This window comes from Somniosus microcephalus, chromosome 2 (genome assembly GCF_052327205.1).
Source record: "Somniosus microcephalus isolate GS21.2 chromosome 2, FLI_Smic_1.0, whole genome shotgun sequence".
Taxonomy (NCBI): Eukaryota; Metazoa; Chordata; class Chondrichthyes; order Squaliformes; family Somniosidae; genus Somniosus; species Somniosus microcephalus.
In genome coordinates, this window is record NC_140988.1 from 152,825,718 (window position 1) to 152,840,327 (window position 14,610).

The 14,610-nt window shown below is 46.6% G+C and overlaps 1 protein-coding gene across 7 annotated transcripts in view; it reads left to right on the forward strand.

Moving 5' to 3' along the window:
• The window catches only part of arhgap24 (Rho GTPase activating protein 24), a 730,398-nt gene extending 717,171 nt beyond the window's left edge, over nucleotides 1-13,227 (forward strand). For all 7 annotated transcript variants that reach the window (XM_085963615.1, XM_085963657.1, XM_085963627.1 and 4 more), the window contains one exon: nucleotides 10,983-13,227. In XM_085963615.1, coding sequence (XP_085819741.1) covers nucleotides 10,983-11,226 — 244 coding nt within the window. In that variant the 3' untranslated portion in view covers nucleotides 11,227-13,227. The remainder of the gene's footprint in view (nucleotides 1-10,982) is intronic.
• The last annotated feature ends 1,383 nt before the right edge of the window (nucleotides 13,228-14,610 follow it).

Here is a 14,610-nt window from a genome sequence, read left to right on the forward strand (position 1 = left end):
CTGTAAATGGATGAACTGCCCGCCCACCTGAAGCAGGCATATGGCTGTTTAAATATGAAAATCGGGGTCCTACGCTGGTTGCAAAATTTAGGTACAAATATGCATCGCACATGCTACACTTAGTTGTACCAGGTGTTGAATGGCCTAGCCAGCAGTTCTTAAAGGGACCACAAAACAGCCCAGGAGATTGGAGTTTTTATTTTTGTGGGCCCAGGAGAAGCAGGGGTGCTCCTTCTGGACCCACAATACCTCATGGCCTCTTTTTCAGACTCAACCTGCTGGTCAGTTCAGCATTAAAGCAGGCCAATTTCTGTCCTCCAACAACTGATGAGTTGCAGTGGGGAAACTGTTGGGCACCCGCAGCTCACTGGCATGAACAAGCAGGTGGAGCATCTCTCTGCCAACTTCATGCCCGTTTTGGGCAGAAGTCGAATTTCTTGACCATTGTAAACAACTTTGCTGGATTGTTTCTTGACCTGGGATTCACGAGTGTTGTCTTAAATCACTGCATCAGCCAGTTGAAGTAAGGATAAACAAAAGGCTCTGCATTAATGGACACCATTCTAATTTAGTACTTGGTGGGGGGGAATTTTGGTTGCTTTGCGCCTCCTGTACGGGCGCAAAGCAACTAGCGCCCAGTTGCGGCGCCGCTAATGCCTCCCGTGAAATTCAGCAGGAGGTTAGTGGCGGGAGTAACTGGTAGTGCCCCGCGACGCTGCGCCTCTGCCGATGATGTCATCGCCGTGCGCAGCGCCCTGCTCGTACCCCACTCGCAAACCTGGCTCATGCCCCCTGACCTACCACCGCTGGACACTATGTCCGACAGGGTCAGGGAGGGCGTTCTTGCGGCCGGGGCGGCAATAATTAAAGGGCAGGTGCCAGGCGGACATTTTTTTGGGCCGCCTGCCAGCATCTGCCCCCTCTCGCCTCCCCCTACGGTCACGATCGGTCAGCTCGGCACTCCTTTTGAGTGCCGGGCTCTTTTGCTGGCACCCCGCTCCCTGCTGGCCCAGTAGGGCCCCAGTGCGTGCTGTGCTAGGCCTCTCCCCCTTAATCAGGGGGAGGCCTGCAGTACCACAGCGCTATGTGCTGGCACGTGAGGCACTGCTGCACATAGCACCACAATATTCAATGGGAGTGCCCCAAGAGGGAAGGGGAGCGCTTCCAGTAGTGCCCCACCTCCTGCTTGGGGCGCTACCATTGAACTTCAGGCACGGGTGCGCTAACTTTTTCAGGGTGCTAAAAGTTGCACCCTAGCAAAGTTAGTGCTCCAAAGGGGGCACGAGCCAATTCCGCCCCCCCCATACTTTTTCCTAACCATTTCCACATGCCTAGAAAGTTAGCCTTGTGGGAGTTATAGAACCAAATACTACAAAGCTGGAGAATCAAATCATATTTCAAAGCTTTGCAGTAAATAGCCTTTAGAGATGCATCAATTCAAAACCCTCTACTCATGCTGCTCTCTCTTTGCTGTTATTTTTAACTGGGAAGTGTGACAAACAAGTGATGAACTGGAAGAAGCAGCCTTTGTCTTGCAACGGACTTTCTCATTACCATTTCCCAGCAGTACTGGTGCCAAAGGGTAGCTGCTGGGGAAAAGAATAAATCCAGATGTCTCTCACTTAGACGGAATCATTATTCACTCCAGAATCATAATGAGAAATTCAAGTAACCTTTAGCATTGCTCTGTGCTGAAGAATGTGTATTAAATCCTGCATAGGCCAGTTGGCAGAAAGCCATATCTTCTTGAGACTCTTAACCTGAATCATTGCTGCTTCTGAAATTCCTCTGAACACCTCATTACTGCTTTTCTATTTTTAAAAAATGAACAGCTATGATTTGCATGTATGGCAGCTGAGCATAACCAACTCGGACTTTGTAGCTTGTTTGTTTCATGGTTGTATTGACTATATTGGTGATATTGTAGCGGTTCGTGTAGATCGCCACTAAATAAGAGAGTTTGACTTCGACGAACTATAAATAAGTTGTTTATTTACAGGAACAGGTTAATTACAGCAGGTAAGATAGCAGGTAAGATGGCTGACTGTAGGAGCACCGTGGTGTAGGTCTTGTCCCAGCGGGGACTCCACGAGGGCTGAGTTCGCAGTCCTGTGGGGAGCGTGATGACGTCATCGCGTTTGTGTTGTGACGTCATCACGTTGCTCGTGTTTCCTGCGCTTAGGGCATCACGTGATGCGCGTCGTTGCGTCGCTGGCCGTTGAGGCCGAAGTCGGGAGGCCGGGCTGTGCCAGTGCTTGCCGCGGGAGTGGAAGATTGCGTCGCTCCCGTCGGCTGGCCGTTGAGGCCGAAGACGCTAGGCCGGGCTGTGCCAGTGCTTGCCGCGGGAGCGGAAGATCACGTTGCTCCCGTCGGCTGGCCGTTGAGGCCGAAGATGCTAGGCCGGGCTGTGCTGGCGCACGCACATCACGTTGCACGTGACGTGACGTCAGCGCGCTAGGGCGCGTCTTAAAGGGGCAATGGCCCCAAAAGGTAAGTTAAAAGGGCAACGGCCCCAAAAGGTAAGTTAAACATACAGTAAGGTAAGTTAAAGGGAATTATGTGTCTCAATGTAAGGGACAACCAGTGGTACCGCCACATAGGCACCCCCAGAATTCGCTTTAACGAAAGTCCAAGGATGAGATGGTCTGACGAGCTGGTGGTCACGGCGGTCGTGCTTTCTCGACTTGGTAGGCGAGGTATGAAGATGCTGCTCGTGAGTGGATCCTTACGCGCGTCGTGGCGAATAAAACGTATCCGTCAGGCGAAGGACCGTGGAGACGTGCGAAACAGCAGGCCTTGTCAGAGTGACGGGCAGGTTGGGCGGACGCGGGCGATGTCTCCGTTGGCTGGTGAGCGAAACCTTCGGGAGGCTGGAATGCACGGAACGGTGCATGCCATAGTGCTACGACGTGAACACAACGGAGGGTGAAGAGTTGCTGCGTTGATCAGTGATTGGTGAGGCTAGCAACTTTCACGTGGCTGATCGCGGCCACAGGATGCCCGTTGGACCCGTCCTCGATGTGTGCAGCTTCAGTCGAAGTTTGCGTTTGTTAAAGGGAAAACTGGAGAAAGGGCGGGAACGGTCCAGGTTGTTGTTGCTTTCAGGAGGGGTTAACTCTGCCTGGAGGGCAGCAACACTTGTAACAGTTGTAGATTTAGGAGAAAACAGCCGGGAGGGCGGCACGCTTTTGTTCACGCCGAATCGTGTAGTAGGTAACACAACCAGCAAGCTGAAGGGCTGGTGCGTCATTGGCGGAGAAGGAGTCGTCGGTGTTCACGAGGGATGGGTTCTCGTGGTTCGCGAGGGATGGGTCCTCGTGCACGAGGAGTGCGTCCTCGTGTTTTGCGGGGGTGTGTCCTCGTGGTATCCCCGCGGGGCGCGCTCCGATCTTGTGGGCCCGAACATGCTGTACCCCGCGCTTGGAGAGATGTATACTTGCTGTTGCTTTGGATGTAGAGGCGGACGATCCGTGTGGCGGTAGAAGAGTCGAATACGGAGACCGTGAGCACATGCGTGGTCTGTGCCGCATCGATGTTCTCGGCGAACAGGGCTTCTTCCTTCATAAAGCACGCGGGAGACCGTGGCTCCCTGGATTGCAGTAGCGACAGCAGAACGGCTGATGCTTCCATAGCGTGCTTCGTTTGTGAAAGACGTTCACAAACCCACCAATTGTAGCGTTGGTGGATGACGGTTGCCGTTGGTCGTGCTCTACCTCTGTGACATCGTTCGTGAAAAACGGGCTCGCTTCCAAGCTGCGCTTCCATTGTGAATACGTACGCAAAGACGGGGTCGCTTTTGGTGGAATCGGTGTTAGGCGGTTGCTGTTCCGTGGTTGTTCGCCGGTTGTGCGTTGGTCGTCTTGAGTGAAGACGAGGTTCAGGTGCGCGTTGCTACCGTGAAAATCGTTCACGGATACGGGTTCACCAATTGTAGCGTTGGAATTGATGAGCTCCCGTACTCACGTCGTGGGGTCACCAATGTAGCGGTTCGTGTAGATCGCCACTAAATAAGAGAGTTTGACTTCGACGAACTATAAATAAGTTGTTTATTTACAGGAACAGGTTAATTACAGCAGGTAAGATAGCAGGTAAGATGGCTGACTGTAGGAGCACCGTGGTGTAGGTCTTGTCCCAGCGGGGACTCCACGAGGACTGAGTTCGCAGTCCTGTGGGGAGCGTGATGACGTCATCGCGTTTGTGTTGTGACGTCATCACGTTGCTCGCGTTTCCCGCGCTTAGGGCGTCACGTGATGCGCGTCGTTGCGTTGTTGGCCGTTGAGGCCGAAGTCGGGAGGCCGGGCTGTGCCGGTGCTTGCCGCGGGAGTGGAAGATTTCGTCGCTCTCGTCGGCTGGCCGTTGAGGCCGAAGACGCTAGGCCGGGCTGTGCCGGTGCTTGCCACGGGAGTGGAAGATTTCGTCACTCCCGTCGGCTGGCCGTTGAGGCCGAAGATGCTAGGCCGGGCTGTGCCGGTGCTTGCCGCGGGAGCGGAAGATCGCGTCGCTCCCGTCGGCTGGCCGTTGAGGCCGAAGACGCTAGGCCAGGCTGTGCCAGCGCACGCACATCACGTTGCACGTGACGTGATGTCAGCGCGCTAGGGCGCGTCTTAAAGGGGCAATGGCCCCAACAGGTAAGTTAAAAGGGCAACGGCCCCAAAAGGTAAGTTAAACATACAGTAAGGTAAGTTAAAGGGAATTATGTGTCTCAATGTAAGGGACAACCAGTGGTACCGCCACAATATAAAGCTCATATGCGGCAGCTGGCAACTGTGGTAGCTCTTGTATATACAGTACAGAATACAATATGTATCATAAAATATCATTTCGAAAAATAGATAGCATAGTGTGGAACCTATTTTCCTCCTTCACATATATGACCCAACTATTTTTAGCTACTTCATCAATGACCTTCAATGTAATATGTGCACACACCAAAAGAGCCTTGTCAAATCCTTGTGATGAAGATAGCGGACCTGAAATTCTGTTGGAGTTCTGCCGGCCTCTTGCTATAACTCCCAACAGGATACTGGCAGAACCCCGGAGGAACAGAAAAAACCGTGGCATCAACTCATTTACTTTGCTTCAGCGGATGACTGTGCCAATGTAGGTGCCTGCTCCTGGGGGGAAGGGGGAATGTGGAGCCAGGTGGCCACTGGAGGAAGTTCTAGCAGCCCCCCCTGACCCCCAGAGTGCTGGCACACAAGAAGATGGGACCCCTTTATAGAAGGCCCAATCCAAACAGACAAATTAAGAATTTCTGGGATATTTGAGATCCTGGTCTGATTCCAGTGGGTTTTTTAATATGTTTTGAAGGGAATTTTATCTACAGTGGAATTTGTTTTTTCCCATTGTATTGGGCACTCCCCCTTTTGCGTGTTCCATCTGGCTGATCATTACAATTGAATTCCAGTGGTTCTGTGCACTTACGAGATCATGGAATGGAACTAATTAATGGCTTTTATGTGCAGGAAAACTTCAGACAACACTAAAAGCAACAAACAAGATCAATACAATAGTCAAAAGTGCCTGAAGTATTAGCAGTACAGATAAGGTCTAACTTCCATATTAGCATCATCAGCCTCCTCACCATGAATCTCTTGATCGTAATGTTGTTCCGTGTTTTCCAGCGATTAAGCCAGGCATATGTTGATGTGAAATCCAGATGTTCCATTACTGTTGTGAAATTACAACAGAAAATGCTGGAAATACTCAGCAGGCCAGGCAGTTCTGATGAAGGGTCCCAGACCTGAAACGTTAACCCTGTTTCTCTCTCCACGGATGCTGCCTGGCCTGCTGAGTATTTCCAGCATTTTCTGTTGTTATTTCAGATTTCCAGCATCCGCAGTATTTTGCTATTATATTACTGTTGTGAAATTGTTTGGTTTCTGTAGTAGCACCAGACCACTCTGAACTTTGCCACATGTGTGCTTCACCTAGGCTTGTGTCCAACATAAGAGTGTGTTCTCAACATCATGTCTGTGTTTGCGATCTGGCTTCTGGTTTGTCAGCCAAGCATTTGTGATTGTATTTTCATTTGTTATCAGGTTAGACAGCATGGACTGCGGAACTTTAAGTTGTTTCACTAAACCTCTCTGGCTAATTTTGGGCATTGTCTCAATGCCTTGCAAAATCTCCACCTTGCAACTCAATGGAAGCACAGACCCTCCAGGCATTTCAAATCAGCAAAGACTGATGCTCAGAGAGAATGATAAAGCCGCATCTGCTTCTGTATACAGAGGCAGTCACTCCAGCTCTTATTGCAGACCTGTCTGCAGCCTTTGACATGGTTGATCACTCCATCCTTCTCCTATGCCTCTCCACCATCGTCCAGCTGGGTGGGACTGCACTCATCTGGTTCCATTCTTCTCTATCTAATCATAACCAGAGAATCACCTGCAATGGCTTCTCTTCCCGCACCATTGCCTCTGGTGTCCCCCAAAGGATCTATCATTGGCCCCCTCCTATTTCTCATCTACATCCTGCCTCTCGGCGACATCATTCGAAAACACATCAGGTTCCATATGTATGCTGACAACACCCAGCTCTACCTCACCACCACCTCTCTCGACGCCCCCACTGTCTCGAAATAGTCAGACTGCTTGCCCGACATCCAGTTCTGGATGAGCAGAAATTTCCTCTAACTAAATTTTGGGAAGACCAAAGCCATTATCTTTGGTCCCCTCCACAAACTCAGTTCCCTAGCCACTGACTCCATCCTTCTCCCTGGCAACTGTCTGAGGCTAAACCAGACAGTTTGCAACCTTTGTATTGTATTTGACGCTGAGATGAGCTTCCAACCACATATCCGTGCCATTACTAAGACTGCCTACAGGGAGTTAGGAGGTAAATTTAAAAATGGGACCTCAATGGTAGTAATCTCAGGATTGCTACCAGTGCCACGTGCTAGTCAGAGTAGAAATAGAAGGATATTTCAGATGAATATGTGGCTAGAGGAATGGTGCAAGGGGGAGGGACTCAAATTCCTGGGACATTGGAACCGGTTCTGGGGGAGGTGGGACCAGTACAAACTGGACGGTTTGCACCTGGGCGGGACTGGGACCGATGTCCTAGGGGGAGTGTTTGCTAGTGCTGTTGGGGAGAGTTTAAACTAAAATGGCAGGGGGTTGGGAACCTGTGCAGGGAGACAGAGGAAAGAGAAGCAAGGATAGAAACAAAAGACAGGAAGGAGAAAAGCAAAAGTGGAAGACAGAGAAATCAAGGGTGTAAATCAAACAGGGTAACAGTAAATAATAATTCTAAAAGGACTAAGAGTGTTAAAAAAACAAGCCTGAAGGCTTTGTGTCAATGCGAGGAGCATTCGTAATAAGGTGGATTAATTAGCTGCGCAAATAGATGTAAATGGATATGATGTAATTGGAATTACGGAGACATGGCTCCAGGGTGACGAAGGCTGGGAATTCAACATCCAGGGGTATTCAATATTCAGGAAGGACAGGCAAAAAGGAAAAGGAGGTGGGGTGGCATTGCTGGTTAAAGAGGAGATTAACACAATAGTAAGGAAGGATATTAGCTCTGATAATGTGGAATCTGTATGGGTAGAGCTGAGAAATACCAAGGGGCAGAAAACGTTAGTGGGAGCTGTATAATGTGGATAAATGCGAGGTTATCCACTTTGGTGGCAAAAACAGGAAGACAGATTATTATCTGAATGGCAGCAGATTGGGAAAAGTGGAAATGCAACGAGACCTGGGTGTCCTTGTGCACCAGCCGCTGAAGGTAAGCATGCAGGTGCAGCAGGCGGTTAAGAAGGCAAATGGTATGTTGGCCTTCATAGCGAGAGGATTTGAGTACAGGAGCAAGGATGTCTTTCTACAGGGCCTTGGTGAGACCACACCTTGAGTATTGTGTGCAGTTTTGGTCGCCTTATCTGAGGAAGGATGTTCTTACCATGGAGGGAGTGCAGCGAAGATTCACCAGACTGATACCTGGAATGGCAGGAATGACGTATGAACATAGAAACATAGAAGATAGGAGCAGGAGTAGGCCATTCGGCCCCTCGAGCCTGTTCCGCAATTCAATGAGATCATGGCTGATTATCAAATTCAGTACCCCGTTCCTGCCTTCTCCCCATATCCCTTTAGCCTTAAGAAATATATCCAACTCCTTCTTGAATATATTTAATGAATTGGCCTCCACTGCCTTCTGTGGTAGAGAATTCCACAGGTTCACCACTCTCTGGGTGAAGAAATTCCTCCTCATCTCAGTCCTAAATGGCTTACCCCTCATCCTTAGACTATGACCCCTAGTTCTGGACTCCCCGGCCATCGGGAACATCCTTCCTGCATCTAGTCTGTCCAGGCCTGACAGAATTTTATAGGTTTCGATGAGATCCCCTCTCAATCTTCTAAACTCCAGTGAGTACAAGCCTAATCGACCCAATCTCTCCTCATACGTCATTCCTGTCACCCCAGGTATTAGCCTGGTGAATCTTCGCTGCACTCCTTCCATGGCAAGAACATCCTTCCTCAGATAAGGCGACCAAAACTGCACACAATACTCAAGGTGTGGTCTCACCAAGGCCCTGTACAACTGCAGCAAGACATCCTTGTTCCTGTACTCGAACCCTCTTGCTACGAAGGTCAACATACCATTTGCCCTCTTAACCACCTGCTGCACCTGAATGCTTACCTTCAGTGACTGGTGCACAAGAACACCCAGGTCTCTTTGCACTTCCCCTTCTCCCAATCTATTGCCATTCAAATAATAATCTGCCTTCCTGTTTTTGCCACCAAAGTGGATAACCTCACATTTATCCATATTATAGTGCATTTGCCATGTTTCTGTCCAATCACCCAACATGTCCAAATCGTACTGGAGTTTCACAACATCCTCCTCACAGCATACCCTCCCACCCAGCTTTGTGTCGTCTGCAAATTTGGAGATACTACATCCAATTCCCTCGTCCAGATCATTAATATATATTGTGAACAGCTGGGGTCCTAGGACCGACCCTTGTGGTACCCCACTAGTCACTGCCTGCCACTCGGAAAATGACCCGTGTATTCCAACTCTTTGCTTTCTATCTGCCAACCAGTTCTCTATCCAAGTCAATACCTTGCCCTCAATCCCATGTGCCTTAATTTTACAAGCTAATCTCTTATGCGGGACCTTATCGAAAGCCTTCTGAAAGTCCAAATACACCACACCCACTGGTTCTCCCTTATCTATTTTACTAGTTACATCCTCAAAAAATTCCAGTAGATTAGTCAAGCACGATTTACCTTTTGTAAATCCATGTTGACTTTGTCTGATCCTGTCACTGCTTTCCAAGTGCTCTGCTATTACATCTTTTATAATGGACTCCAGCATTTTCCCCACTACTGATGTCAGGCTTACCGGTCTATAATGCCCCGCTTTTTCTCTACCACCTTTTTTGAATAGTGGGGTAACATTAGCTACCCTCCAATCCATGGGTACTGTTCCAGAGTCTATCGAGTTCTGGAAGATGACCAGCAATGCATTTACTATCTCCACGGCCACTTCCTTAAGTACCCTAGGATGTAGATTATCAGGCCCTGGGGATTTATCAGCCTTCAATCCCGTCAACTTCCCCAACACCATTTCCCTACAAATACTGATTTCTTTCAGTTCCTCCCCCTCATTAGTCCCTATGTTCCCCGACATCTCTGGGAGATTATTTGTGTCCTCCTTTGTGAAGACAGAACCAAAATATGTATTTAATTGGTCAGCCATTTCTTTGTTCCCCATTACATTGGCTCTCGATTTTAAAATTCTCATTCATGTTTTCAAATCCCTCCATAGCCTCACCCCTCATCTCTGTAATCTCCTCCATCCCTACAACCCCCCCACCCCCCAATGATATCTGCACGCCTCCAATTCTGGCCTCTTACGCATCCCCGATTTTAATCGCTCCACCATTGACAGCTGTGCCTTTAGCTGCTGAGGCCCTGAGCCCTGGAATTCCCTCCCTAAACCTCTCCGCCTCTCTACCTCTCTTTCCTCCTTTAAGATGCTCCTTAAAACCTACCTCTTGGTCACCTGCCCTATTATCTCCTTATTTGGCTCGGTGTCAAATTTTGTTTGATAATGCTCCTGTAAAGTGCTTTGGGCCATTTTACTCTATTAAAGGTGCTATATAAATGTAAGGTGGTGGTGGTGGTGTTGTTGTAGGTATTACCATAAGCTGTAAAATTCCTTTCTGACTGTGAAGCATCAAATGAAATCATTTCAAAATTGATCTTTTCAATCAAATGCCCAATGATCTCTATAACCGAGACCCACACATTAATATAAATGCCTGATTACTATAGCCAGTAATACTTAAAAGTGAATTCCAACATAAAGCATGATTTTTAAATGTTCATCACAATCCAGATATCACACTTCAAAGTATTAAAAAGAGAGAAAGTCATCACATTTTTTTTTCTGACATGGCAGCAGAAATTTACAAGCACCTGACAATCTGAAAACTTCCTGCACCAAACGGCAAGCAAACGATGATTGACCTTAGGATCTATTCAGACCACTTCCTTACAGGAAGTACCTGAGCAATGACCTTAAAAGGACACTCCATGTAAGTTTCAGACCCCAGACTATCCTTGAGAAAGGCCATAGAAGATTATCACTCTGTCATTTCTCTCTCTATCTCTTTGTGTTTAGATATATTATGAAAACCACCCGATTTTCAGTTCCATTAAAATCAAATTGAATTGAAACTCAGCTGGGTTCTATAACAAGTGGTCAATCTGCCACACCAGTTTTACACCCAGGCAGAAAGTTGAAAATCTAACCCACTGTCTTATAGCCCAATGCCATCATCCTATCTATTGCTATTTTGGTATAAACAAAAGCTTCTTGTTTAAACAATATTCATAAATTTAAGTCTTTGCAAGGGAAATGTCAACCTTCAATCTAATAGCCACATCTATCAGAATTAACACAGAAGTATTTGATCATTTCCCTTCCATTCTTGTTAATTTCTTCTTCTACTTTGCTATTGACAGTTTGGAACAGAGAAACCTTGAGCTGGAGTCTGAGGTAATGACACTTCACGAGGAACTGGACCAGGAAAGGAAGAAATATACCATGGTGGAAATAAAGATGAGGAACACGGAGCGTGCACGAGAGGATGCCGAGAAACGCAATGAAATGTTACAAAAAGAGATGGAGCAATTTTTCTCGACGTTTGGTGACCTGACTGTGGAGCCACGAAGGCCAGATCGGAGTAACACCATATGGATACAGTAAAGATAGATCAAAAGATCAGGACAATGGATAGGGAGGAGAAAACCAGGTGACTGGTCACCTGACTGGGGTTAGCACTCAATGAAATTCAAAACCTTGAAGGAAAAAAATACATTTCAACTGTACTTGCCAGTATTTTAATTGTGTACTTACCACATTATTATAACCTATAAGCTCCATGTAATTATGTTACTGTTAAGTGTTACAGCTGGTTGTGTATATAGCTTAAATGAAAAAATCAGTGGCACCTATCAAAAAATGTATCTCAATCAGAAAAAGAAACTTTTAACGAAAGCCTTGTATTTAAACTGCTAAAGTTAATATTGTTGTGTCGCAATCTAGCTTTTTATCAAGGCTTTTTAACTTGCACTTAACATAAGCTATTTTTTAGCATTGTGGTACAGTTGGCCTGTTTTGTAATTCTTTTTTGTGACCCCCTTTCTTGCTGGGGACAAGAGAATCCTGAAGAATTTAGAGGTTATGGAATGGGCAACAGGATATAAAAAGTTAAAATATTGACTAGCGTGGCAATGCTTCATGTGCCATATTACTTGTTCATGACCAAAAAAAGTGTACATATTTTATAAAAAATATAACAGATGAATTACCTAAACCTTTCTGTAATTGTATTGCTTTATTCCAGTGTGTAATTTAATGTGCCAGAATCAGCCATGATTGGTTCATCTCTTTCAAGCACCACATCCAAGCATTTTCATACACAGGTTACATATATTGTTAATGCCAGTTTATGGAAATGTAGTTCGTGGGGAAATTCCTTGAGAAAAGACATTTCTCGTGCACTGATCAATTACCAACGGTTTTTCTTCAGAGCAGAATGATTTGACAAATGGTACAATTTTATTTCTGGCAGAACATTGTACTTTTGTGGATTCTATTCAACCTATTTGATCTCCTAAAGCAGGTAATTGATCCCAGGTAGATTTTCTAAATAAGTCTGTGTGAAATGTCCCTCAACTCCTAGTTAGTTAAATTGAAACTGTAGGATATCAATTTAACATTACAATCCACATTATGCAACCTTGACCAGTTGCCCAATTACATTCCACAGATAACACTTCCATGGATATAAAATAAAGGAGCTATTTTATTCCAAGGAGTATTTGATGATCCATGTCTGGATTTATATTCTACCGAAGTTGCAACTTCACTGGGTAGCGCAAGCCTTCTTCCACTTGCTTGTGTTGCCTGAGGTGAATGGGATTTATGGCCTGACTTCTATAAAGATGAACTTGTCTAATCACCCTTCTCTCAGACTTACCCTTCTGTTGATTTCACCAAAAGTAATTGGTAACTCTGTGACTACAACTCTTACGTACCAACAGTTTCGGGCAGAACTGATGGCACTGCTTTTGTGTATTGTGACCACACCCAACTGCATGCTGCTCAGCCTTATTTCAGATAACATTGAGCTTTAGTCATTTAAAGGCTTGGCTGGACATTGTGCTTTGCTTTGCCCCTTTATACTTTGTTGTAACCAGGAATCCCAAACGTCACAATGATTGATTATAGAATTGCAGCTAATGAAACGGTTTTGAACAATGTGGCGTGGCCCCTATCTATCTTACTATTGGTGACTTCCATTTTTTGATTGGGAGCTTTGTTGTTCCTCCATAGATCTGATGCCTTTTTCCTAATAGCTCTGTGAAACACAGATAACCTAATAGTTTTCACTAATCAATTATATCACATGCTCTTCCTATTGGAAAAGATGCTCGCTCTTGGTAAATTAGTTCCCAGGTATATGATGCCCGTTCTGTGTTTGCATTTCTTTGTCCCCATATCATGATTAGGTTTTCCTGTCACACATTAGCTCCTCCTACTTTCTTTTAGTTCTATTACTGGTTGTCTTGCATATTCTCTTGACATACCATTTAATGGTCTAAACTTTTCTTGATGTACTCGTGTGTGCATAAAAGGAAAATGTTGATGTGAGCTGACATTAAAGGGCACCATAACATAACTTACTGTTGTCTTTCACCTGTTTCTCCTGACTTCTGTGTTTATTGCTTTTATGTTTGCTTGCTTGCTGTGCTGTTTTTGTTCTGGAACTGTTTCTACATTTCTTTCCTTTTCTCTGTTGCTTCTGTTTCTTTATTGTTCTTGTACTCTTTAAATTACTCTCTCTCTAATGTTTCTTTAATTTACTTGAATCTTTTTTTGTTTCAACCATTGAGTATTCCAATTACGTGGCTGCTGTATTTTCACACACAAATAAAAAAGGATAGTGTTCTTTTCAGCTGAATGAGGTGTTCGCAAACAATTTTATAATTCAGTCTTCCATAAAAAAAATTCTAGGCCCGATTCTAAGCCCCTGCGCCTGATGAGAACGGGGTGGGCGGGGGGGGGTCTAAAATAGAGGCCGCGTTCCCGCCTCTGCATTCACGCTGCACTCTCGCCGGCTGCAATTTTTACTCCTGGGTTTCAGCAGGCATGTGAGGCCCTCACCACAGCTGGTGAGAGCCTTCAGATATATTCAAAAGTCAGAGTCCGATGACATAATTCCAACCCGAGCCAAATTTTAAACCCGCATGAGACGTGCACAGTGCCGACTGCGGCGGAGAAAGCTGCCGCCAATTGGATCCCGGGAGTTAAAATTGCCTCCCGTGGTGCAACCATTCCACGCTGCACCCACTCCCCGAGTTAAAATCAGGGCTTCTGTATCTGGTTTCAAGTCAGTATTCTAGTGTAGGGTTCTAAACAGCTTTAGAGGGGCTGAAAATCCTTGGTCCTTCTGATGAACTCTGCTGTAACTCTGGAGGGAATGTACCTAAAGGGCCGTAAATTAGGCTGGAGCCTGGATACACTGGGTCTCAGCCTTGCACTGAAATTCCACCAGGACCTTATAAAGGACAAAGCCTCCATTCCTTATAATGCCAGCAGCAGAGGAGCTGCAGGACCAGGGGTAGGGACTCCCAGCCTGGGAATTTGTGTTGCCCTGGCCTCTAGTGGGCGGATCATTGGCGACCAGTTTGCCTGGTGAAACAAGGCGTACTCACATGGCAAATAATTCATTTGAGGGTCCAAGCCCCTCTGGATCGTGGCTTGGACTGCTGAAGAGCAGTTACATTATTGGACAGATTTTGCTTCCCTTACAAAGAGGACGGAGGTTCTGGAGGTGTGGAGACCCTGATGTCCCCCTTTAGCCCCCAGCCTTGTACTTTTCTGCTTCAATTTGCAGCTTGTTGGGGGAGGCAGGCACCTGAGATGCGCCTCCAGTGGCTCGGGCGCCTGTCGGAGGGGTACCTAAACCAATGGACCTCTCCCTACCTCTGCAAACTTTGGTGGGTTCAGTGGCAGAGATGCTGGGTGGGCACATCCTGACAATTACACCCCCCACCCCGATGGAGTTTTAGCCCCTTGGGGGGG